Source organism: Coregonus clupeaformis, chromosome 8 (assembly GCF_020615455.1).
Source record: "Coregonus clupeaformis isolate EN_2021a chromosome 8, ASM2061545v1, whole genome shotgun sequence".
Classification (NCBI taxonomy): Eukaryota; Metazoa; Chordata; class Actinopteri; order Salmoniformes; family Salmonidae; genus Coregonus; species Coregonus clupeaformis.
In genome coordinates, this window is record NC_059199.1 from 8,291,284 (window position 1) to 8,318,767 (window position 27,484).

General features: G+C 45.1%; 1 protein-coding gene across 1 annotated transcript in view; it reads right to left on the reverse strand.

The window, feature by feature from the left end:
- The window catches only part of LOC121571484 (ephrin type-A receptor 7-like), a 160,592-nt gene that overhangs the window by 39,963 nt on the left and 93,145 nt on the right, over positions 1 to 27,484 (reverse strand). The window contains exons 4-5 of the mRNA XM_041882969.2: positions 17,466 to 17,621; positions 12,016 to 12,345 (exon numbers count right to left, since the gene is read on the reverse strand). Of these exons, the coding sequence (XP_041738903.2) occupies positions 12,016 to 12,345; positions 17,466 to 17,621 (486 nt within the window). The remainder of the gene's footprint in view (positions 1 to 12,015; positions 12,346 to 17,465; positions 17,622 to 27,484) is intronic.

The following is a 27,484-nucleotide window of genomic DNA, read 5'->3' on the forward strand; positions in this document are numbered from 1 at the left end:
CTCTCAAATCAAATAAAATGTTATTTGTCACATACACGTTGCTTAGCAGATGTTATTGCGCGTGTAGCGAAATGCTTGTGCTTCTAGCTCCGACAGTGCAGTAATATCTAACAATTTCACAACATATACCCAATACACACAAATCTAGTAAGGAATGGAATTTAAAAACAATGACAGAGCGGCATGGACTAAGATACAGTAGAATATTATAGAATAGAATACAGTATATACATATGAGATGAGTAGTGCAAGATATGTAAACATTATTAAAGTGACTAGTGTTCCATTTCTTAAAGTGCCCAGTGATTTCAATAGGCAGCAGCAGCCTCTAATGTGTGCAATGTCTCAAAGCACTTCATGATGACAGAGCTGAGTGCAACGGGGCGATAGTCATTTAGTTCAGTTACCTTTGCTTTCTTGGGTACAGGAACAATGGTGGCCATCTTGAAGCATGTGGGGACAGCAGACTGGGAAAGGGAGAGGTTGAATATGTCCGTAAACACACCAGCCAGCTGGTCTGCGCATGCTCTGAGGACGCGGCTAGGGATGCCGTCTGGGCCGGCAGCCTTGCGGGGGTTAACATGCTTAAATGTCTTACTCACGTCGGCCACGGAGAAGGAGAGCCCACAGTCCTTGGTAGTGGGCCTCGTCGGTGTTATCCTCAAAGCGGGCGAAGAAGGTGTTTAGCTTGTCTGGAAGCGAGACGTCGGTGTCGGCGATGTGGCTGGTTTTCCTTTTGTAGTCCGTGATTGTCTGTAGACCCTGCCACATACGTCTCGTGTCTGAGCCGTTGAATTGCGTACTATACATGCATACTATATATTTTGCGAACACACTCTGCACAAGCGCACACGGGAATGTGCGTACACACATGCGCAAAGTACACCTCGATGTGACGGGGTGATATGGAGGCTAAATGGGGAGGTGTGTGTGTGTTCCATCTGTGCTACATTACAGCTCAGTGTGTGTGTGTTCCATCTGTGCTACATTACAGCTCAGTGTGTGTGTGTTCCATCTGTGCTACATTACAGCTCAGTGTGTGTGTGTTCCATCTGTGCTACATTACAGCTCAGTGTGTGTGTGTTCCATCTGTGCTACATTACAGCTCAGTGTGTGTGTGTTCCATCTGTGCTACATTACAGCTCAGTGTGTGTGTGTTCCATCTGTGCTACATTACAGCTCAGTGTGTGTGTGTTCCATCTGTGCTACATTACAGCTCAGTGTGTGTGTGTTCCATCTGTGCTACATTACAGCTCAGTGTGTGTGTGTTCCATCTGTGCTACATTACAGCTCAGTGTGTGTGAGCTAAGTGATGGGAGGCAGCTGTCTGTTAGGCCTGTCACTGTTGTGTCTGACAGACCAGCAGGAGGGTGACAGACAGTTGAGCTTATCAACAAACCACCGGAGATATACACACACACACACACACACACACACACACACACACACACACACACACACACCCTTGACAGCTAGCTGCACAATGACGATCTCAACAGTTGTGAGGAGGATAAAATTCAAGAGAGGAGAGAGGAGGAGGGATTGACAGAAACAACTTCACATTTCCTCTCCTTTCATGCAGATGAAAGACATGTTTTCACCTCTCTCTCTCTCTCTCTCTCTCTCTCTCTCTCTACACTGAGCCTCTTCTCTGTAGAGACTTCGGTTCAAAATGAGCCCTCTGATTAACCAAGGGTATGTGTGTCTTCGAGTGCTTTTCAGTCTGTGACTGTGTGTTTGTCTTCTATGTGTGTGTCGGTTTGTTATGGTGTGTACGTGACTGTGTGTTGTATAAACGCTAAAACATAAATTCAAAGTACTATACCTGCGAATAATAAAAGATGTCCTCATAGATCCCAATAATAAGCCAGCCAAGCTAACCAATTAAAATTCTCATCACTGACTGACAAAGCGTCTTATGTGGCCAGGCATCAGCCATGAAAAGCTGCTTGATGACTGAATTCATTTGGTGGTCGCTGAAGCCTCACCTAGCCAATCGCTTCTCATTAGGGGATCCAAAAGGCTTGGCTGGCACACACAGACAGACAGACACTTATCAAAGGGAGAAAGAGAGGGGTTACAAAGAAATGGCCATTTTTTGAAATTCTGTGACCAGGAAATGAGTTAGGCGTTCTCTGCCTGGAGGGTGAGGAGGTGAAGTAATTCATGAGAAAGTAACACAAAACCTCTCTTTCTCCCACATGAAGAGGCACAAATGCATTGCGCACACACGCACTCCAAAATTAATTAACACATCACACTAGAATACAACTGCAGCCCAAACTTAAATGTAAATGCAATTACGCTTCCACATGCTACCTCCCCTGCCTCCTCTGATATCCCTCCTGTCCTTCGCTCCTGTCCTTCGCACCGTCCTACACCCTCTTATTTTCTCCTTTCCTCCCCCGTTGTCATTCAACTGTTCTCTATTCTGTACTTTGTCATGTCTTTGTACATTTTGTGTGGACCCCAGGAAGAGTAGCTGCTGCATGTGCAGTAGCTAATTGGGATCCTAATAAACTCAACTCCCTGTTCTCCCCATCTCCTCTCCACCTCCTGCCTAACCTCCTGTCCCCCTCTCTCCTCCTGTGATCTAGCCTCCCCCCTTTCCACCCCCTCCCTCCCTCAGTAGGATGCCCAGAGAGCTGCACTGAGCACCCATGCCTCTCCACAGAGACCAGGGCATCTAAAGCAGGCCAAATAAATCCTCTGAAGATATTGAAATGTCAATTCCCCCTCCGACCCCCACTCTCTTCCTCTCCCCCTCATCTAAAGGACTTTAAACATGCCACTGGGGGGCACAACAACTGGAGAGGCCACCGCTCTGGAGCTGGGGGATTTGGGCTTATGTGGCTTTTTGTCGAGCAAAACGTGTCTGCGAGGGTACAGCGCTGCATACAGAGCCCCCAGCGCACTCGCTCTCTGTGCACTGTAGGCTACAATACCTAGAGTTTCACTGTATTTGGGAGGGAAACAACTGAGCTGTAGCCTATTGCGTGTTTGTGTTTATGAGTCTGTTATTTGAGTGAAACAATGTTGTGTATGGCAGTTTTTTAGGCTATGGGCTAAAATACAGAATATTGTATATATAGCCTACAGAAATTTGATCAGTTACAGTTCATACGAATATATTCAGATCTGGTAAAAGGCTGACAAATTGGTTGTTTCAATGAGAATATTATTTGTAACAGGACTATAGAAATGGAAACGTTGTGATTTTACATACACAAAGTAACAATAGCCTATAATTAAAGGGACTGCAGTCAATCTATTTCTGGGCTCTCACCATCAAGTCACATGCACAATTATCAGCTTTCTTATGAGTTTCGATAGCCCATTTATTCATTGACATCACTGACCCATGGGGCGGCGCACAATTGGCCCAGCGTCGTCCAGGGTATGGGAGGGAATGGCCGGCAGGGATGTAGCTCAGTTGGTAGAGCATGGCGTTTGCAACGCCAGGGTTGTGTGTTCGATTCCCAAGAAGGGCCAGTATAAACAAAAAAAAATAGAACATAAAAAAAAAAAATAATAATAATAATTAATACTCACTAACTGTAAGTCGCTCTGGATAAGAGCGTCTGCTAAATGACTAAAATGTAAAATGTACTGAGGAGAGACACATTAGGGTGTAACAACAACATAGGCTTTATCATTTAACAGTTTATTTCAGGTGAAACGTAAGCCCTATTCAGACGGGATTAGTTTTACTGGGAAGGTCGGGTGATGTAATTGTGTGCACGAGCACAAAACACCACATCCGTCATTTTAGTCTTGTGCAAATCTACCATGTCAGTAAATTGTACATGGCGGTAGATTAACAATTCCAGCCAGAATAACCTACTGTTTTTTGGCAAATTCCAAGATCCTCTGATAATAGCTGACTTGTCCCATGTGTAACAACATCCCTGTGTTTTCCGAGACATTACAGAGCTTTACAGGTGCTGCTCGCAGTTTGAGCAAGAAAACGAACTGATTTGATAAATTGATGCTTAAAACAAAGTTTGGCACACATATTTCATATGAATGGCCTATATTTAAAACTTTTGGGAAATGGCAAGTTCACTTTCTCATCCATAACTGCATCTCAAGTGCAAGTGTGCTGTTCAGCAGCTCACATCAGCAGGACGAAGGGCCTTATCATTAGAAGGGACATCTACCGTGATCACATTTCCTCAATTTAAATATTATGGAGACAACTATATATTTGGCAGCCAAGCACGAGTTAGTGGGGGAAAAAAGTATTTAGTCAGCCACCAATTGTGCAAGTTCTCCCACTTAAAAAGATGAGAGAGGCCTGTAATTTTCATCATAGGTACACGTCAACTATGACAGAGAAAATTAGATTTTTTTTCTCCAGAAAATCACATTGTAGGATTTTTTATGAATTTATTTGCAAATTATGGTGGAAAATAAGTATTTGGTCAATAACAAAAGTTTCTCAATACTTTGTTATATACACTTTGTTGGCAATGACACAGGTCAAACGTTTTCTGTAAGTCTTCACAAGGTTTTCACACACTGTTGCTGATATTTTGGCCCATTCCGCCATGCAGATCTCCTCTAGAGCAGTGGTGTTTTGGGGCTGTCGCTGGGCAACACAGACTTTCAACTCCCTCCAAAGATTTTCTATGGGGTTGAGATCTGGAGACTGGCTAGGCCACTCCAGGACCTTGAAATGCTTCTTACGAAGCCACTCCTTCGTTGCCCGGGCAGTGTGTTTGGGATCATTGTCATGCTGAAAGACCCAGCCACGTTTAATCTTCAATGCCCTTGCTGATGGAAGGAGGTTTTCACTCAAAATCTCACGATACATGGCCCCATTCATTCTTTCCTTTCCTTTACACGGATCAGTCGTCCTGGTCCCTTTGCAGAAAAACAGCCCCAAAGCATGTTTCCACCCCCATGCTTCACAGTAGGTTTGGTGTTCTTTGGATGCAACTCAGCATTCTTTGTCCTCCAAACACGACGAGTTTAGTTTTTACCAAAAAGTTCTATTTTGGTTTCATCTAACCATATGACATTCTCCCAATCCTCTTCTGGATCATCCAAATGCACTCTAGCAAACTTCAGACGGGCCTGGACATGTACTGGCTTAAGCAGGGGGACACGTCTGGCACTGCAGGATTTGAGTCCCTGGCGGCGTAGTGTGTTACTGATGGTAGGCTTTGTTACTTTGGTCCCAGCTCTCTGCAGGTCATTCACTAGGTCCCCCCGTGTGGTTCTGGGATTTTTGCTCACCGTTCTTGTGATCATTTTGACCCCACGGGGTGAGATCTTGCGTGGAGCCCCAGATCGAGGGAGATTATCAGTGGTCTTGTATGTCTTCCATTTCCTAATAATTGCTCCCACAGTTGATTTCTTCAAACCAAGCTGCTTACCTATTGCAGATTCAGTCTTCCCAGCCTGGTGCAGGTCTACAATTTTGTTTCTGGTGTCCTTTGACAGCTCTTTGGTCTTGGCCATAGTGGAGTTTGGAGTGTGACTGTTTGAGGTTGTGGACAGGTGTCTTTTATACTGATAACAAGTTCAAACAGGTGCCATTAATACAGGTAACGAGTGGAGGACAGAGGAGCCTCTTAAAGAAGAAGTTACAGGTCTGTGAGAGCCAGAAATCTTGCTTGTTTGTAGGTGACCAAATACTTATTTTCCACCATAATTTGCAAATAAATTCATTAAAAATCCTACAATGTGATTTTCTGGATTTTTTTTCCTCAATTTGTCTGTCATAGTTGACGTGTACCTATGATGAACATTATAGGCCTCTCTCATCTTTTTAAGTGGGAGAACTTGCACAATTGGTGGCTGACTAAATACTTTTTCCCCCACTGTATCAGTGTAGCATTTTACCGTCTAGATATGTTTAAATATCTTCACGCCTAGTATAAAAACCTCCAGGCTTCCTTCATAAAACTCAATTAAATGAAAAAAATTAAGAATTACAGGGGGCAGTTTGGAATAAGGCACATGCTGGGATAATAATTACAGGGCATTCAGAAAGTATTCAGACCACTTGACCTTTTCCACATTTTGTTACGTTACAGCCTTATTTTAAAATGGATACAATTATTTTCGTTCCTCAATCTACACACAATACCAAATAATGACAAAGCAAAAACAGGTTTTAAGAAATGTTTGCAAAATAATATATAAAAAAGTAACTGAAATACCTTATTTACTTAAGTATTCAGACCCTTTGCTATGAGATTCGAAAATGAGCTCAGGTGCATCCTGTTTCCATTGATCATCCTTGAGATGTTTCTACAATTTGATTGGAGTACAGATGTGGTAAATTCAATTGATTGGACATGATTTGGAAAGACACACACCTGTCTATATAAGGTCCCACAGTTGACAGTGCATGTCAGAGCAGAAACCAAGCCAGGAGGTCGAAGGAATTGTCCGTAGAGCTCCGAGACAGGATTGTGTCGAGGCACAGATCTGGGGAAGGGTACCAAAAAATGTCTGCAGCATTGAAGGTCCCCAAGAACACAGTGGCCTCCATCATTCTTAAATGGAAGAAGTTTGGAACCACCAAGACTCTTTCTAGAGCTGGCCGCCCGGCCAAACTAAGCAATCGGGGGAGAAGGGCCTTGGTCAGGGAGGTGACCAAGAACCCGATGGTCACTCTGACAGAGCTCCAGAGTTCCTCTGTGGAGATGGGAGAACCTTCCAGAAGGACAACCATCTCTGCAGCACTCCACCAATCAGACTCCTCAGTAAAAGGCACATGATAGCCCGCTTGGAGTTCGCCAAAAGGCACCTAAAGGACTCTCAGAACATGAGAAACAAGATTTTCTGGTCTGATGAAACCAAGATTGAACTCTTTGGCCTGAATGCCAAGTGTCACGTCTGGAGGAAACCTGGCACCATCCCTACGGTGAAGCATGGTGGTGGCAGCATCATGCTGTGGGGATGTTTTTCAGTGGCAGGGACTGGGAGGGAAAGATGAACGGAGCAAAGTACAGAGAGATCCTTAATGAAAACCTGCTCGAAAGTGCTTAGGATCTCAGACTGGGGCAAAGGTTCACCTTCCAACAGGAAAACGATCCTAAGCACACAGCCAAGAGAACGCAGGAGTGGCTTCGGGACAAGTCTCTGAATGTCCTTGAGTGGCCCAGCCAGAGCCCAGACTTGAACCCGATTTAACATCTCTGGAGAGACCTGAAAATAGCTGTGCAGCGACGCTCCCCATCCAACCTGACAGAGTTTGAGAGGATCTGCAGAGAAGAATGGGAGAAACTCCCCAAATACAGGTGTGCCAAGCTTGTAGCGTCATACCCAAGAAGATGAGCCTGTAATCGCTGCCAAAGGTGCTTCAACAAAGTACTGAGTAAAGGGTCTGAATACTTATGTAAATGTAATATTTCCGTTTTTTATTTGGAATTAAAAACGTGTTTTTGCTTTGTCATTATGGGGTATTGTGAGTAGATTGATGAAAAACAACATTTAATCCATTTTAGAATAAGGCTGTAACATATCAAAATGTGGAAAAAGTCAAGGGGTCTGATTACTTTCCGAATGCACTATACATAACCAACATCTCTAATAACCCTGTCTAGTCCTGTCCAAATAGGGCTGTGGACTTATAGTCAAGACATTTCATAACCAGATCACCAGATCTTGTTAATCTGAATAATAGTAATGAAAATATCGTTGGGTGTTGCGCAATAGATTATCCTACACAATTGCATCCTTTGGACGCACACCACACACACACAGGCATGATATTCTCTCGCTCTCATACAGAAACGACACATGCACAATTAAAGCATGATAAGACACGCACGGACACTCTAACAAAGACACACCACATATACAGTAGGCCTAGTACACACACACGCACACACGTATCTAATCCACAGCTGGATGATGGGTCCCATGAGCCCATTTGGGCAGGATTGATCCCCATTTACCCAACCCCTGTCCTCCGTTCCATCCATCTATCCAACCCTCCACCCCAACCCCCCTTGAGGGTCTGTGGAGTACCGATAAACCCCCTCTCCCTCGCTCTCTCCATTCAGGGGAAATCGTTTCGGTCAGGGTGTGTGTGTGTGTGTGTGTGTACGTGTGCGCACACCCGCCTTCCTTTGGGGGCTTTTCAGGGGACAGACCGCCTTCCACCTATCCCCAGTTCTTAGCTAGTCCACAGGCTCTACTTTCACTGTGTGCTTTTACACACACACACACCCACACACACTAGGAGCTGTAGCCTGCAGGCTAAATAACCCCTCTTTTAGATTAGAGGAGCAGAGGCCAAAACCTGGCGCCCCCACCTCCAGCTAACAGGCTTAGCCACACAAGCAGCCCCAATACGCTACAGCTGCACGTGAGACAGGGGGATAAGGAGGAGAGAGAGAGAGAGAGTGAGAGAGGGGGATAGGGAGGAGAGAGAGAGGGTGAAAAAAGGCGTAGAGGCCTGTGCTCAGTCACTTATGCAGTATTCATAAAGGTCAGTGGGCTTTTTATGGGGTATTGTTTCAGGATGCACCAAGGGCGTTAGCACGCTTAACCTTCTAGGGGAGCTGAGTGTACCGGAGGTTTGGTCATGCTTTGTTGGTGATCGGAGGCGATGTGTGCCAATGGTGGGTGTATAATGCACGTTGTTACGAACCCCGTGGCTTTAAACATCTAGGGTGGATGGAGAAGAGACCCGTAACATAATTCATGCACATTAGAATGATGACATGGAACAGTGAGAACAAAAACTACACGACAACCATAAACTACCGTCAAACATAAAAGGTTTATTTTTAAACACACAGTAAAGGTTTGGGAAAAAGGGCTGAGCAGGACCCAAGAAATGAAACAATAGTATAAAACACCCCTAAACTGATCTTGCCTGCCTCAAGAACCGCTAAGCTACTGCTAATCATACAAAAGTACAGTGGGTGGTCCGCTCAGGTCTAACTAGTGTTTTTAGACAGATTTCTTCCTACGGGTAATGTACGCCCAAGGGCAACTTGCTTAAATTCCCCTTTTCCCAGAAACACACAAAGTTACCAAACAGAGTAACCAGCAAATGAGTGAGTACACAAAAACACAGGACACCACAGTATCCATACTCACATACGAAAAGTAGTCTTAACAAAGTTACCAAACAGAGTAACCAGCAACTTAGTGAGTAAACAAAACACAGGACACCACAGTATCCATACTCACATACGGAAATAGTCTCCAACAACAAACACAACTGACCGGCTTTTAAACAATGGGATGTGTGATTGAAAAACCAGCAACAGGTGGTGCAATGCAGAGGAATGTTCACTGATTGGTCCACCTTAGCAATCAGCAGACACCCCAACGACCACCAATCAGGAACATACAGGACACCTGTGATTAGGGCAGAAGGAGAGGAAAAACACAAAAAGACACAGGATACCTGTATCCGTAACACACGTGCCAAACAGAACCCAACCTACATTTTGCAACTATTCACATACTTTACTCACTCACACAAGCAGACACCGTACAAGTGTGTAAACAGTAATATCATCACTCTACCTGCTCATAACATCCTTAGTAGCCACATATACACATTTACAGGATGTATGATCATATAAACACCACGCATACACCTCTCGCAAAAATGTCACACACACAAAGTCACGTCAATAGAAAATCCCTCCAATCTGTCTCTCGGTCTCAGTCTCGGGAATATGTCACTCTCCAACCCACTCAATCTCCGTGACAACAAACAGAAGGACATGGCTTCTTACAGCCCATAATAGCCATACATCAACTAAGTCGTGACAGCCATTGAGGAGAGAGAGAGAGGCAGAGAGAATGAAGGAGAGAAACAGAGCGAAAATGCCACAGTCTACACATGGCTTGCCGAGAATGTTTATCTCTAACCTTGAAGGGAGTGCAGCAGTTTGCTGGCGAAGGATTTATAGTTCATTGGCTGGGTGGGGACTAGTGGGAGCAGCTTTATACAGAGTGGATTAGCCTAAAATATGCACAGGGCATAAACTGGCAGTCTCTCCTTCTTAATGTAGAAAGGCCCCGGGCAGGAAGCACTCAGAGAAGCACACAATGAGAAAGACCCCAGTTCCACTCTCTGGACCAGGGAGATTTATGTCTAAATTAGTAGGGCTGGTTAGAGAGGGAGAGAGAGGAGGAGGAGGAGGGGGGGGGTGGTATGGGCTTGGGTATGACACGGGGAAAAGAAAGAACGGCGAGCAGAGAAGGTGAAAGGGAGAGAGGAAGAGAGAAAGATCGATTGAGAGAAAGAAGACTACGGTTTGCAACTGCACATGGGGACAAAGATTGTACTTTTTGGAGAAATGTCCTCTGGTCTGATGAAACAAAAATAGAACTGTTTGGCCATAATGACCATCGTTATGTTTGGAGGAAAAAGGGGGATGCTTGCAAGCTGAAGAATACCATCCCAACCGTGAAGCACAGGGGTGGCAGCATCATGCTGTGGGGGTGCTTTGCTGCAGGAGGGACTGGTGCACTTCACAAAATAGATGGCATCATGAGGAAGGAAAATTATGTGGATATATTGAAGCAACATCTCAAGACATCAGTCAGGAAGTTAAAGCTTGGTCGCAAATGGGTCTTCCAAATGGACAACGACCCCAAGCATACTTCCAAAGTTGTGGCAAAATGGCTTAAGGACAACAAAGTCAAGGTATTGGAGTGGCCATCACAAAGCCCTGACCTCAATCCTATAGAAAATTTGTGGGCAGAACTGAAAAAGTGTGTGCGAGCAAGGAGGCCTACAAACCTGACTCAATTACACCAGCTCTGTCAGGAGGAATGGGCCAAAATTCACCCAACTTATTGTGGGAATCTTGTGGAAGGCTACCCGAAACGTTTGACCCCAGTTAAACAATTTAAAGGCAATGCTACCAAATACTAATTGAGTGTATGTAAACTTCTGACCCACTGGGAATGTGATGAAAGAAATAAAAGCTGAAAGAAATCATTCTCTCTACTATTAATCTGACATTTCAAATTCTTAAAATAAAGTGGTGATCCTAACTGACCTAAGACAGGGAATTTTTACTAGGATTACATTTCAGGAATTGTGAAAAACTGAGTTTAAATGTATTTGGCTAAGGTGTATGTAAACTTCCGACTTCAACTGTACGTACAAACACATTCAGATGCATGCACGCATGCACGTACACACAAACTCATTTTCACACACACTCTCTCTCTCTCACACACAAATTCACACTTGCACACACACACACTTTCACAAGCTTACACTCACAGGCACACACCCCACCAAAACATATCTCCTCCTTTACCAAATCATGACTCTATTGGAGTAAAACATTTGGTGTGATGAAGCCATCGTGATAACTCTCCTTTGTGTGTGTGTGTGTGTGTGTGTGTGTGTGTGTGCCTGACGTCACTTTACCCCAACCGTGGATCATCCAATGTGCTGGCGTTCCATTTCCAAATGTGCATTAATACAAACTCCATAATGCATTGCATTTGCTTCCACTAATTAACAATTAGAGTACAAAACATGCTCTCACTTCAAGGGCTTTGAATGCCTCTTTCCTCTGCATATGCAAAGGACACATTACATTTTTAATTTTTTTCCATACAGCAGGTCAATGTTTGCGAAATATCAGCCTGCGAATTCAGACAAGTTGGGGGGTGTTGAGTCTTTTCGCAGTCGAGCTACTCCATATCATAGGGGGGATTGCTGGGTGCGTTGCGTGTCTGTTGCAGTTGACAGGAACACTTTGCTGAGTGCTTTTTTAAAGCCTCTGGTTAATGTCTTTGTGAAGGGTGCTGATGAAAATGAGATGGCTCCACTGTGATGATGGGAGTCTTTTAGCTAGCGCCGAGAGGAGAGGGGCGCTGAGCTGATGGTGTGCGTGTAATCAGTTCAGAGTTTGTGTACAGTGTGCTTTTGGGCACTCCTTTGTTCTCATACGTTCGTGGTGTTTCTGATTTGAGGGTAAAGTACGAGAATCAGTGTGATGTGTGTGTGCGCCCCTCTGTGTGTGTGTGTGTGTGTGTGTGTGTGAGAACACAGCTTCCACTAACCTGGCACACTAGTTGACACGTTGACCTGTGTGTAGAACCTCTTGTTGGGCAAAAGCTCTGACACTCCGTTGAGGGCCTCGACCGTAAACGTGTAGTTGGAGTTGGCCATGAGGTTGACCACGGTGACCGTGCGCTCGGTCACCCCGCTCTGCTGGGGCATGAAGCCCACGCTGGCCCCGCACGGCTCACACTGCAGTCCCATGCACCGGCGGCAGCCCACGCTGTAGGTCAGGTCCCCCCTGCCGCCCGTGTCCGTTGGCGCGCCCCACTTCAGGATCAGGGTGGACTGCTTGAGGGTGTAGACCAAGTCTTTGGGAGGAGAGGGGGGGCCTGGGAGGGAGAATAAGTGGAAATATAAACGTAATTCATAGTTAAATATACATGATTCATGTTCTAGTCACTTTTAGTGCTTTTCTTATGGCTCCTGTATGATGTATGAAAGTGTTAAGCATTTATATGGCATAAGTCTTATGTATGACATACTTACTACATACAGTGCTGTAGTAGGTTTTAATTATTTTATTATTTAACCAGGTAAGTCATTTACAATAACGACCTGACCAAGATAACAGCGGTATACCGTGCAGCAAAGCGACGACGTAACAGTCAAAGCAGACTAGGTACGATACCAGTACATTAGACATCTGTATGAGTGAATGACTATGGACGTGTGTACGTCCGATTGCACTGATTTCGACCCAATTGCTCAGTAATTAAATTCAGCATATTCACCATTAAAACCAGTGCCAACCAATTACTATAGAACACTTCACCCTGTAGTCCATTCTCAAAGTGTGGTCCACCACAATATGCTAGTTACATGGTGTTATTGTGCTAGTACACATCTGGCTATGATGCATATATAATACTTTGATAGGATTGAGACGAGGAAGGGATTTGGGACTGTGCATGGAGCAGGGGGAAACAGAGAGAAAACAAGACTTTAGCCAAAGCAACGAAAGCAGCTTGCCTGGTCTAGATGAAATATGAGTGTGTTTATGATGACAGAACAAAGGAGCCGTAGGTGAGAGACGGATATAATATGCTGCTCGCAGACTATCTTTATTCACTAGTGTTTTCTAGACAGTCCCTGAACTACTAACCACCGTATCTTACGGTGGATTGAGAAATAAAACACACAAAAGGCATTTCTATCAGTGATGGTGAAGTGTAAAGCTGTGTGTGTATATGGTGTGTGTCTGTGTGAGTGAGAGCCAGAGAGAGTGTATGTGGTTGTGTATGTGTGTGTGTGAGATTGCAGAGAGAAGGGACTGTCTATTACTTATGTCAACAGTCATGGTAGGAACAAATGCTTGCGGAATGAGAATCCTCTCTTATCAAATGTGAAATACGACGGGTGCATCTCAATAGTCCTACGTAGCGTCCTCTCTTCACCTCCTCATTCCATTTTGACCCAATGGTCAACCAGTAACGTGGACACTCATGCACACACGCACACAGAATGTTCACTTTCAAGGCCTTGAACTATACATGTAAAATAATTTATATGACGCAGTGCTGTAACCGTGCATGTTTGAACAGATGGACGTAACATGAAGGTATTGGTCCATTAAAGGATATCAATAATGTAGTGGTGATGGTGTGTGTAAGGCTAATGTGGGTAATTGACAGTGCATACAGTATCTCTGTGGTAAAAATGAATGTGTATGTGTAGAGAGGGGTGATTAACGTGTGGGGGTGACAGGGAGTGGTAGAGTGTGTGTCGGTGTGTGCCAAATCAAATGGTTAGTAAACAACAGGCGTCGACTAACAGTGAAATGCTTACATAAGCGCCCTACCCAACAACGCAGAAAAACATTTATAAATAGAAAAATAACAACACAAGGAATAAATACACTATGAGTAATGATAACTTGGCTATATACACGGGGTACCAGTACCGAGTCGATGTGCAGGGGTACGAGGTAATTGAGGTAGATATGTACTATAGGTAGGGATAAAGTGACTAGGCAATGGATAGATAATAAACAGTAACAGCAGCGTATGTGATGAGTCAAAAGAGTTACTGCAAAAAGGGTGGGTAAATGCAGATATTCCGGGTAACTATTTAACTAACTATTTAGCAGTCTTATAGCTTGGGGGTAGAAGCTGTTCAGGGTCCTGTTGATTCCACACTTGGTGCATCGGTACCGCTTGCCGTACGGTAGCAGAGAGAACAGTTTATGACTTGGGTGGCTGGAGTCTTGGACAATTTTTAGGGCCTTCCTCTTACACTGCCTACTATAGAGGTCCTGGATAGCAGGGAGGTCGGCCCCAGTGATGTACTGGGCCGTACGCACTACCCTCTGTAGCACCTTGCAGTCGGATGCCAAGCAGTCTCCATACCAAGTGGTGATGCAGCCAGTCAAGATGCTCTCAATGGTGCTTATGTAGAACTTTTTGAGGATACAGTGCCTTGCAAAAGTATTCATCTCCCTTGGGGTTTTTCCTATTTTGTTGCATTACAACCTGTAGTTTAAATTTATTTTTATTTCGATTTCATGTAATGGTCATATACAAAATAGCCCAAATTGGTGAAGTGAAATTTAAAAAATAACTTGTTTAAAAGAATTTTACAAAATAAATAACGGAAAAGTGGTGCGTGCATATGTATTCACCCCCTTTGCTATGAATCCCCTAAATAAGATCTGGTGCAACCAATTACCTTCAGAAGTCACATAATTAGTTAAATAAAGTCCACCTGTGTGCAATCTAAGTGTCACATGATCTCAGTATATATACACCTGTTCTGAACGGCCCCAGAGTCTGCAACACCACTAAGCAAGGGGCACCACCAAGCAAGCAGCACCATGAAGACCAAGGAGCTCTCCAAACAGGTCAGGGACAAAGTTGTGGAGAAGTACAGATCGGGGTTGGGTTATAAAAAAATATCTGAAACGTTGAACATCCCACGGAGCACCATTAAATCCATTATTTAAAAAATGGAAAGAATATGGCACCACAACAAACCTGCCAAGAGAGGGCCGCCCACCAAAACTCACAGACCAGGCAAGGAGGGCATTAATCAGAGAGGCAACAAAGAGACCAAAGATAACCCTGAAGGAGCTGCAAAGCTCCACAGCGGAGATTGGAGTATCTGTCCATAGGACCACTTTAAGCCGTACACTCCACAGAGCTGGGCTTTACGGAAGAGTGGCCAGAAAAAAGCCATTGCTTAAATAAAAAAATAAGAAAACACGTTTGGTGTTTGCCAAAAGGCATGTGGGAGACTCCCCAATCATATGGAAGAAGGTACACTGGTAAGATGAGACTAAAATTGAGGTTTCTGGCCATCAAGGAAAATGTCTGGCGCAAACCCAACTCCTCTCATCACCCCGAGAACACCATCCCCACAGTGAAGCATGGTGGTGGCAGCATCATGCTGTGGGGATGTTTTTCGATCGGCAGGGACTGGGAAACTGGTCAGAATTGAAGGAATGATGGATGGCGCTAAATACAGGGAAATTCTTACATTTACATTTTAGTCATTTAGCAGACGCTCTTATCCAGAGTGCATACATTTTATATATATAATTTTATTTTTTCATATTGGCCCCCCCGTGGGAATCGAACCCACAACCCTGGCGTTGCAAACGCCATGCTCTACAAACATCCCTGCCGGCCATTCCCTCCCCTACCCTGGACGACGCTGGGACAATTGTGCGCCGCCCCATGGGTCTCCCGGTCGCGGCCGGCTACAACAGAGCCTGGATTCGAACCAGGATCTCTAGTGGCACAGCTAGCACTGCGATGCAGTGCCTTAGACCACTGCGCCACTCTTGAGGGAAACCTGTTTCAGTCTACCAGAGATTTGAGACTGGGACGGAGGTTCACCTTCCAGCATGACAATGACCCTAAGCATACTGCTAAAGCAACACTCGAGTGGTTTAAGGGGAAACATTTAAATGTCTTGGAATGGCCTAGTCACAGCCCAGACCTCAATCCAATTCTTCGACTTTCAGGAATTTGTGCCTGGTCCGCGATAATCAATATGTCTTTCGCCTCCAACTCATTGAAATAGAAGTCCTCATCCAAATCGACGTTAGTGATAGCTGTTCTGATGCCTAGAAGCTCTTTTCAGTCTAAGGAAACGATAGTGGAAACATTATGTACCCAAAAAGAGTTAAGATCAGCGCCCCAAAAATACACAAAATAGCACAATTGGTCAGGAGCCCGTAAAATAGCCGCTAATCCCTCCGGCGCCATCCTGATAATGAGTGAGTGAGTCAATGTGTGTGTGTGTGTCAGTGTGTGTCTCTCTCGGTGAGGTTATGTAACATGGTAACAGGGGCGTGTGGCCAGAAGCGGGGCACAGCTGTGGTGTGTGACGTGTTCATCAGCACGCAGAGAGCAGCACACCTTCACTTATTCATTAACACACACATGCGCAGGCATGAGTACGCACATACGTGTGCACACAGCTGGGCCTTTATATTCCTTATTTTCCATACTCTCTCTCCCTCGCTCTCTTTCTCTCAAAGTTCCTCTTAGTCTCCCTCTTTCCATCTCACACTTCTTCACAACTCTTAAGTTCTACTCCCCCTCTCCATTCATCTGTCTGTCTCCCTCCCTCTCGCCACACAATAGCTTGGTGGTATCAGGAGATGATCACAATTACTGAATCAATATTGTAATTAATGTGGTAATTACAGCGCTATAAATGTTATCACTGGCTGCCCCTTGTAGATATAAAAGCACCAGGAATCAATATTGTGATTAAACCTTCTAATTACAGAGCTATAAAAACTAGAGCTGATCCGGGCCGAGAATGAATACACTCAACTTACTGACCTCTGTGTTTTATTGTCTGGTATATTATAGCGCTATAGAGAACATTTTTCAAGAAGCTTATCAGGTGGATTAAATTAGGTGGCGTGTGTGTATTTAACCATCAACACTACAGAGGATTAGATGTTCGATCAATATGGCTGCCCCTGGCGGGCCGGTATGGAATTGGATTAGAATGTGCGTCTTCGTTGGAGGTTTTGGCATTTAGTGTGGTGGGGGATGTGTGTGTGTGTTTGTGGAGGGGAGAGGTGAAGGATGAAGGTGTGATGGAAGGGTGAAGAGGGAAGATGTAGATTTAGTAGAGGATTGATGGGTGAAGTATGAAGGGTATAGGGGAACGATAGAGGGGTAGGGTTAAGGATGGCGGGATTGGGTTACCTGATGGATGGAGGGATGGAGCAGGGATGGGTTAGAGAGAAAGCGGGAGAGGGAATACTGAAGTGATGAGGTTCGGGAAGGGGAGGGGTGTGGGGACAACGTTAGTGGGGGGGTTGGAGGGTGGAGGGATCATGGTCAGAGAGGAAGTGAAGGACATAGGGAGAGACTGAAAAGAGGAATGACAGGGTGATATGGCTAGAGGAGAGGTGACAGGACAGAGTGATATAAATCAGATGAGGAGTTGCATAGGGACAGGTGTGTTTGTGCGTCTGTGTGTCTCTTACGGGTGCAGGGGGCAGAGGGGTTGTCCAGGGGGGTCCTGAAGTGGTCCTCCTCACACACACACACCACTGAGCCTTCCTCCTCTGCCACACTGTTGGCCGGGCATGGAAAACACTCCTGCTGTCTGGAAGACATCTTGTACGAGCCAGGGGGACACGCTGAGAACAGAGAGAGAGCGAAAGAGAGAAAGGGAAAGAGAGAGAAACAAATATGCATTAAAAACTCATGACATGGTTTTATTATTTCAGTTGGTGTATGTTTTAAAACGGCTGTAAAGTACTGAATGGTTTAGCGACATGGGGTAAGTACTTTCAAGCTAATTATGCCTTTTGAGAGAGAGAAAGAGGACTAGGAGGAAGGGGAGAGAGAGAGAGCGTATATGAAATGGCTAGAGAAAGCGAAAGGGAGAAAGAGAAACTGATTGAGAAGAAAGGCGAGATTTGATGAGTCAGTCAGCTGAACATCAGTCTAACTAACACATGACGTTGAGCCTCTAAGCCTAACATATGGTCAATAGAACTTGACCAGCTAGTCAGTACAGAACCAACACATGCTGTCCAATCTCTCTTCAGGCACCGAGCTGCTTAACTACTTGACCCTCGTCCTCTCCTTCTGTAATTCATTCTGTCATCTCCCTTCTTTCTTGCGTGTTAACGGCTCTTCTGACAACTCCTTATTACACAACTCTGTTTCATCTGGGGCTGAGGGTACAGAGAGGAAGAGAGAGGGAGGGAAAAGAGCGATAGAAAAAGAGAGCAGGAGAAAGTGACTGCACACACATTGCACAAGCACGCACATACGTGCACGCACGCATACACACCAACTCTTTTCCACTCTCACCGGGGTTCATTTTCCGCTTGCCGTGCCAGTGCTCCGGGTGGTAATGTGTGTGAAATCATTGAGCGCTGCTCCCCTCTCTGTCACCGGATCCCCAACAGCATTCCTACATTAAAACCTCAAGCATGCCCTCTCTTCCCATTATGATCACCATCATCATCACTGCTGTTCCCCATCCTACTGCTAATGCACTGGGATTATATAATACATGGACCCTCATGGTCTAATAACACAGATTCATAATGGTGGGTCGAGCCAAGTTCCTCTAGGAGAGAAGAAGTGAATCAGCTCAGCAGACAGGGTGAAGGGACAGTTAGTCAAGGGCTAACAGCAAATAAGCATAAGGAAAGATCAAAGGAAAGAGGGGGAGTGAGGGAAAAGGGGCCATGCATATAGTACATAGCTCAAGCAGAGAGTTTGAGAGAGAAAGAGAGCGAGAGGGTGAGGGAGTCAGCACACTAGGATAAAGAGAGAAAGGTCATATAATATACTTCAAGTTTGAATAAAACAAGCACTATAACGCTGAGCTATGCCAACTGCCTGGTGGCTAAATATACAACAGAGATACTGTATAGTGAAGAGAAAGAGATGCTAAGCAGCCAGTTGTGGAGTCAAACAGGATGTTATGGAGGAGGCAGTCACACAGAGGGAGCAGTAGAGAGGTCAAACGCACACCCACGTTGTTGTCAATACTCTCGGACGGGTTGGCACAGGTTACCATTTTCCAAGCTGTTAGCTAGGTCAAATTGTAGATTTGTCAAGCTAGGCCTATATACAGTACTGTTTGCTAATGCAATGTCCAATCTGAACGGAGGTAAGAAAAATGGACAGAACGTGGCCACCCATTCTCACTATGCAAAACCAAAATTAAATAGAATCATTTGACTGGTGACAAATACAGGTGTATAGCTTTACAATGCTTTGTCTTTGTTGGAGAGATAACATTACAGTGCTCTCTCTTCCTCCTCTCTCCCCCTCTTTCTTCCTCTCTCCCCCGCTTTCACTGAGGCACATTAATAAATCGTGAAGCACTTAATACAGTAAATGTGAGCAATGAATTGTTTCTGTGCCTTTCTGACAGGATGTATTAATGAATATTAATAACGCTAAAAGAGGTTTGCTTTGCACACACAAACCCCCACAAAAAGCTAAGTACACACACACACTCGCACCAAGGTGACACACACACCGATCGACACAAACTCTTCCCCCCAATCGACACACACCTCCACCACACCCCAAATGGTCGTCATTATTTCAGGCCGTCATTTTTCTGTCTCACATCCAAATGTCAGGGTTAGATTTGCGGGCGGAGGAAGGGAGGGATGGATGGATGGAAGGGGGGGGGTGGAATCAATAATTTATGGCCCCATATTCAGATCACTGGCTCTCTGCTGTTAATGCTAATTGATGAAAGACGGGCTAACCAATGGAATAAATCCCCATTCCAGGGGGAGGAAGAGGGCCATTTTAAAAGGTCCTGGGGATCAGACAGACGGCTGGGGAGGAATGACTGATCACAGTCACAGTCACACCTAGTGCTAATGGAGGGGACATGCTAGATGTAGCACTGTACAATGACTGCAGCAATGCATAACCCAACCTAATGTAGTCTAGTAGTCTGGTCTAGTATGGTTCGCTTTTATCCAAAGCGACTAACAGTCATGGCTGCATACATTTTACATACGGGTGGTCCCAGGAATCAAACCCGCTATCCTGGCGTTGCAAGCGCCATGCTCTACCAACTGAGCTACAGGACCACTCCTTTTAATGCCAGTGTTTCCCTAACTGTCCCTGTAACCATAAAACAGAGAGACAAAACAAGTGAAAGCCTCAGTGTTCTCAGCACAATCTGGGGGCTAAAACCCAACACAGCAAATAACTAAAGCCGCAACGACGACATTGCAAACAATGGTTGCATCATCTACACAAACAGGACCTTACATCACAATCAAAGAGGGAGGCTGCTGCTGAGAGATGTCATCATTGTAATCAAAGGCCTATTGAAGCAGCCTGCGGCTCAAGAGAAACACACAGACAGAGAGAGAGACGTGCTGAAACACAAACACAGGAAGAAACTATATTTTCACTATATATTTTACCTCTTGGGGATGTTATTCGAAAACATAATGTTAACTTTCACTGCTATGCGGATGACACACAGCTGTACATTTCAATGAAACATGGTGAAGCCCCAAAATTGCCCTCGCTAGAAGCCTGTGTTTCAGACATAAGGAAGTGGATGGCTGAAAACTTTTTACTTTTAAACTCGGACAAAACAGAGATGCTTGTTCTAGGTCCCAAGAAACAAAGAGATCTTCTGTTAAATCTGACAATTCATCTAGATGGTTGTAAAGTCGTCTCAAATAAAACTGTGAAGGACCTCGGTGTTACTCTTGACCCTGATCTCTCTTTTGACGAACATATCAAGACTGTTTCAAGGACAGCTTTTTTCCATCTACGTAACATTGCAAAAATCAGAAATTTTCTGTCCAAAAATGATGCAGAAAAATTAATCCATGCATTTGTTACTTCTAGGTTAGACTACTGCAATGCTCTATTTTCCGGCTACCCGGATAAAGCACTAAATAAACTTCAGTTAGTGCTAAATACGGCTGCTAGAATCCTGACTAGAACCAAGAAATTTGATCATATTACTCCAGTGCTAGCTTCCCTACACTGGCTTCCTGTTAAGGCAAGGGCTGATTTCAAGGTTTTACTGTTAACCTATAAAGCGTTACATGGGCTTGCTCCTACCTATCTTTCCGAGTTGGTCCTGCCGTACATACCAATACGTACGCTACGGTCACAAGACGCAGGCCTCCTAATTGTCCCTAGAATTTCTAAGCAAACAGCGGGAGGCAGGGCTTTCTCCTATAGATCTCCATTTTTATGGAACAGTCTGCCTACCCATGTGAGAGACGCAGACTCGGTCTCAACCTTTAAGTCTTTACTGAAGACTTATCTCTTCAGTAGGTCATATGATTGAGTGTAGTCTGGCCCAGGAGTGTGAAGGTGAACGGAAAGGCTGGAGCAACGAACAGCCCTTGCTGTCTCTGCCGGGCCGGTTCCCCTCTCCACTGGGGTTCTCTGCCTCTAACCCTGTTGCAGGGGCTGAGTCACTGGCTTGCTGGTGCTCTTTCATGCCGTCCCTGGGAGGGGTGCGTCACTTGAGTGGGTTGAGTTACTGACGTGATCTTCCTGTCTGGGTTGGCGCCCCCCTTGGTTTGTGCTGTGGTGGAGACCTCTGTGGGCTATACTCGGCCTTGTCTCAGGATTGTAAGTTGGTGGTTGGGGATATCCCTCTAGTGGTGCGGGGGGCTGTGCTTTGGCGGAGTGGGTGGGGTTATATCCTTCCTGTTTGGCCCTGTCCGGGGTTTCTTCGGATGGGGCCACAGTGTCTCCGGACCGCTCCTGTCTCAGCCTCCAGTATTTATGCTGCAGTAGTTTATGTGTCGGGGGGCTGGGGTTAGTTGGTTATACCTGGAGTACTTCTCCTGTCTTATCCAGTGTCCTGTGTGAATTTAAGTATGCTCTCTCTAATTCTCTCGTTCTCTCTTTCTCTCTGAGAACCTGAGCCCTAGGACCATACGTCAGGACTACCGGGCATGATGACACCTTGCTGTCCCCAGTCCGCCTGGCCTTGCTGCTATTCCAGTTTCAACTGTTCTGCCTGCGGCTACGAAACCCCTACCTGTCCCAGACCTGCTGTTTTCAACTCTTTAATGATCGGCTATGAAAAGCCAACTGAGAGACCTGAGCCCTAGGACCATACGTCGGGACTACCGGCCGTGGTGACTCCTTGCTGTCCCCAGTCCGCCTGGCCTTGCTGCTATTCCAGTTTCAACTGTTCTGCCTGCGGTTATGGAACCCCTACCTGTCCCAGACCTGCTGTTTTCAACTCTTAATGATCGGCTATGAAAAGCCAACTGAGATTTATTCCTGATTATTATTTGACCATGCTTGTCACTTATGAACATTTTTGAACATCTTGGCATGGTTCTGTTATAATCTCCACCCGGCACAGCCAGAAGAGGACTGGCCACCCCTCATAGCCTGGTTCCTCTCTAGGTTTCTTCCTAGGCTTTCGCCTTTCTAGGGAGTTTTTCCTAGCCACCGTGCTTCTACACCTGCATTACTAGCTGTTTGGGGTTTTAGGCTGGGTTTCTGTACAGCACTTCGAGATATTAGCTGATGTAAGAAGGGCTATATAAAATAAAATTGATTGATTGATTGAAGAAACAAGAGCAGAAAAGACACAGGTTTTGAAGGGATACACTGTATACAAAGCTTTATTTTCTCCCTCCTCTCTCTCTTTCATACTCCCCCTACTCATACTTGCCTCCCCCCTTATTTTTCTCCCCTCTCTAACCTCCCTGCCTCCTCTCTAACTCCTCCACCTCTCATCTTCTTTTTTACACTACACTACTTTGATGACACAACTTAGGTCAAGGAGAGATACTTCTGTAGTAAAAAGAGACCGATCTAGATTAAAATCTCTCTTTAAGGGATATCCCCCACACTACTTCCAGAGGTAGTGTGGGGGACATCGACAACGTATACCCCCCTCTGAGTGGTACAGTGTAAAGACAACGCCTCTCCCACACCACAAGTCCCTGCAATAATTACCTTCATACCAGTAGACAGCATTTTTGCTCTGTTAGCCAAATTGAAAATGAAAGACTTTTAGAATATGCACACATTTGTGAACCCTTGCATTAATCAAGTGTGCAACACTATATGCAACATGGTTTAGATGAGAAGCTCCTGTATAGTTGAAATTGCTATCCTTATTTTGTATGTCTATATACTATGGTATTTACGGTATGCTAATAGCTGAAGTCACACGTGAAGCAGAATTGTGGCTTTGGCCACACCACATCCAAGGCTAGTGTAAACACTGAGAAAAGTTGCAAGTCTGATGTTGAAGACATATTTTACTAATGTAAATCCACTCACTCCGTCCTTTTCTCACAGCCCCCTCTACGCCTCTCACACTTTCTCCCTCATTTCCCTGGGCTTATCGGTGTGTGGTGGAACAATGGCAGACGAGTGCTTCAATTACAGAATATTACACCGCTCCTCTCATACCCTTCGCCATCCTAATCACACTGGACAATTACTGGGGAGTTCAGCCTAAACAGTGAGTGAATGAGTCCCTCTCCCTCTCTCTCCCGCTCTCTCCCGCTCTCTCCCAGCCCCAGCCGTCCCTGCTCACTGAATGGCTCTTTGTGTTATCCCCCTCTCTCTCCCTCTTACTCCTCTCTCACTCCACTTCGTTCAACTTTCTATTCATCCATTGCTTTCCAGACCTATCTTTCCCTGTCTAACTCAGTCCCTTCATTAGATTAGAGAACACCAAGAGAGCTCCACGTTCTTGTGAACAGAGCTCTGGACTGCAACTCTTAGCTAAATGACTCTGCCTTTCTTTCCCACTGTGCTCCAATAATTTGTTCATTCATTCACTCCCTCATCTTTCCATCCATTTCTCGGTCTCCCCTTCTAAAGCATCTTTTCATTTGATAAGTCTTTTTATCTAATGCTCTTATCTAACTATATTCAAGTGGTCCCTGCAGTCTTTGGGCTGAGTCAAAGAGTGTGTGTGTCATTCACCTCTTTTCTCACATTCACCTGCTATACTCTCTCTCTCTCTCTCTCCCTCTCTCTCTCTCTCTCTCTCCCTCTCTCCCTCTCTCCCTCCATCAGATCTAGCCTTGTGTCTGAGGAGGGATTGGCTATGACATCTCCGGGGTGTGTTCGTGTCCCGTCTCTCTGATGGATGACATCCATTTAGCCCGGCCGCCCAGCCATTTATTCACGTCCACAACCAGGTCAGATCACGCACGCACACACACACACCCTCGCTACCTACCTACTTACGCCATTCATACACATACACGTGAGTACATGCGTCTCACTCGCCCCCCACACACACAAACACCAGCACATACATATACAATTCTCTACCTTTGACACCATTCACCCCTGTACACATGTGCACATGCGTGAGCATGTATTATAAGCATGTGCAAACACTCTGAGCCTAACCAGTCTCCCATTGTACTACTGACGTGTCTGTTTGAGTGTGCCTGTGTGTTCTAGTGCATGTGTGTACTAGAGAGAGGGTGACACCGCAGGAGGGCTGTGTCAGTGTCACTGTCGTGTGTGTCTCTGCAGTCATCCGTGGTGTCCAAGCCTGAGTGATCGCAATCCACTGATGATCACCATCATCATCATCATCACGCTCCAGCACACACATTCACACAGTTGTGTCACTCCTCACAGGAGACACAGAGGGCAAGATGGGCACAGCGTGCAGCAGCAAATAACCCTATAACCGTGTGTGTGTGAGAGAATGCACCTGCCTGCCTGTATGTGTGTGTACTGTACCTCTGTGTGTGTACCTTCGTGTGTGTGTGTGTGAGAGAGAGACACAGCGGGGAGGAGGGTCCCAGTCATTTGCATGGTAACCACATCAGGAGCATGTCAGTTCACATGTTTGCATGTGAATGTCAAAGCAATTTCAGGTTGAGCACCTGCGAAATGAGATCCAATCTGAGATGCTCCTTTCTGACAGACGCGCTGCCATATGTGTGTGAGTGTGTATGGATCTAGCTCCAGCCCGTCAAATATCTTACTACCTCTGCTAGAGATTGAGTTTGAAGATGGGCCGGGCAAAGAGAAGACACATTGATTTGTCTCAAAGAGGAAGATTATACACACATCGTGCCACTTTAAGTGACGCTCCATTTCTCATGATTTCCAATGTCATCCACCAGTCTTGTTGTTGCACATAATGTATGAAGATGTAGCATGTGTACGCCTTGAGCAATATGTAAGAAGCATGGAGTCGTAGGGGGAATGTTTGCTTTGAGGAAAACTTGACAGAAAATAAATAAAGAACACACAGAAGACAGGAAATGGTAAAAACGGATAACCCAGCAAAGCGTGCCTCAGACCTCAGCAGTAATACGCTTTGACGTGCTTTCGCCGAATTTACATTCTGTGAATATTCAATAATATATGCAAATGAAAATCGGTTCCATTCACGCCAGGGAATTATGAAAAAGTGTGTGAGTTTGTATCTGCGTACGCACACACACACACACACACACACACTCGCCCGTCTCGCTTTCTTACGCACCAACCCCATTCGAACAGACAAGCTTCAAGACTGCCGACTCGTATTGAGCTCGAAGGAAGCAGATAAAACAAAGGCTAAAATGTATCATTACTACATTTCATTTCAAATGGGCCAGTTTCATTAAGCTGGTGACCAAGATATGGCCCCAAACACTGACAAATGGATTCCATGACAATGATGAGAATGGGAGATGTAAGCTTCTGACCCTGATTGGACAGATTTCCAGGCCAGGGTAATTGATTCGAAGATGAGAAGAGGATAGAGTTGGATGCGAGCAGTGACGCTTTCCCAGTTCCAAGAGTTCAGACAACGTGGGTTCAGATTTACAACCATTATACCCATAAAATCCTCTAAAGGAGGAAGAAATACAATACAATACAATACAATAGAATAGTGTATGTCTGGTATCTAAGTATGTTGGTTAACTGACACAGTTTACCAAGGACTGAAAAAACTGCGCAGATGGCTTTATATTGTTTCTTTGTTGGAATAACCAGACATGTCTTTAGCAGTAGTAGTAGATGTACAGTGGGGAAAAAAGTATTTAGTCAGCCACCAATTGTGCAAGTTCTCCCACTTAAAAAGATGAGAGAGGCCTGTAATTTTCATCATAGGTACACGTCAACTATGATAGACAAATTGAGATTTTTTTTCTCCAGAAAATCACATTGTAGGATTTTTAATGAATTTATTTGCAAATTATGGTGGAAAATAAGTATTTGGTCACCTATAAACAAGCAAGATTTCTGGCTCTCACAGACCTGTAACTTCTTCTTTAAGAGGCTCCTCTGTGCTCCACTCGTTACCTGTTTGAACTTGTTATCAGTATAAAAGACACCTGTCCACAACCTCAAACAGTCACACTCCAAACTCCACTATGGCCAAGACCAAAGAGCTGTCAAAGGACACCAGAAACAAAATTGTAGACCTGCACCAGGCTGGGAAGACTGAATCTGCAATAGGTAAGCAGCTTGGTTTGAAGAAATCAACTGTGGGAGCAATTATTACTCACCACCTTCCGGAGACATTTGAAACCCCACCTCTTTAAGGAATACCTGGGATAGGATAAAGTAATCCTTCTACCCCCCCCCTTACCCCAACCCCCCCCCCTAAAAAAAACAACAACAAAAAAAAAAACATTGTAAAGTGGTTGTACTACTGGCTATAAGGTGAATGCACCTATTTGTAAGTCGCTCTGGATAAGAGCGTCTGCTAAATGACGTAAATGTAAATGTAAATATAAGACCACTGATAATCTCCCTCGATCTGGGGCTCCACGCAAGATCTCACCCCGTGGGGTCAAAATGATCACAAGAACGGTGAGCAAAAATCCCAGAACCACACGGGGGGACCTAGTGAATGACCTGCAGAGAGCTGGGACCAAAGTAACAAAGCCTACCATCAGTAACACTCTACGCCGCCAGGGACTCAAATCCTGCAGTGCCAGACGTGTCCCCCTGCTTAAGCCAGTACATGTCCAGGCCCGTCTGAAGTTTGCTAGAGTGCATTTGGATGATCCAGAAGAGGATTGGGAGAATGTCATATGGTCAGATGAAACCAAAATATAACTTTTTGGTAAAAACTCAACTCGTCGTGTTTGGAGGACAAAGAATGCTGAGTTGCATCCAAAGAACACCATACCTACTGTGAATCATGGGGGTGGAAACATCATGCTTTGGGGCTGTTTTTCTGCAAAGGGACCAGGACGACTGATCCGTGTAAAGGAAAGAATGAATGGGGCCATGTATCGTGAGATTTTGAGTGAAAACCTCCTTCCATCAGCAAGGGCATTGAAGATGAAACGTGGCTGGGTCTTTCAGCATGACAATGATCCCAAACACACCGCCCGGGCAACGAAGGAGTGTTTGGTCCTGGAGTGGCCTAGCCAGTCTCCAGATCTCAACCCCATAGAAAATCTTTGGAGGGAGTTGAAAGTCCGTGTTTCCCAGCGACAGCCCCAAAACATCACTGCTCTAGAGGAGATCTGCATGGAGGAATGGGCCAAAATACCAGCAACAGTGTGTGAAAACCTTGTGAAGA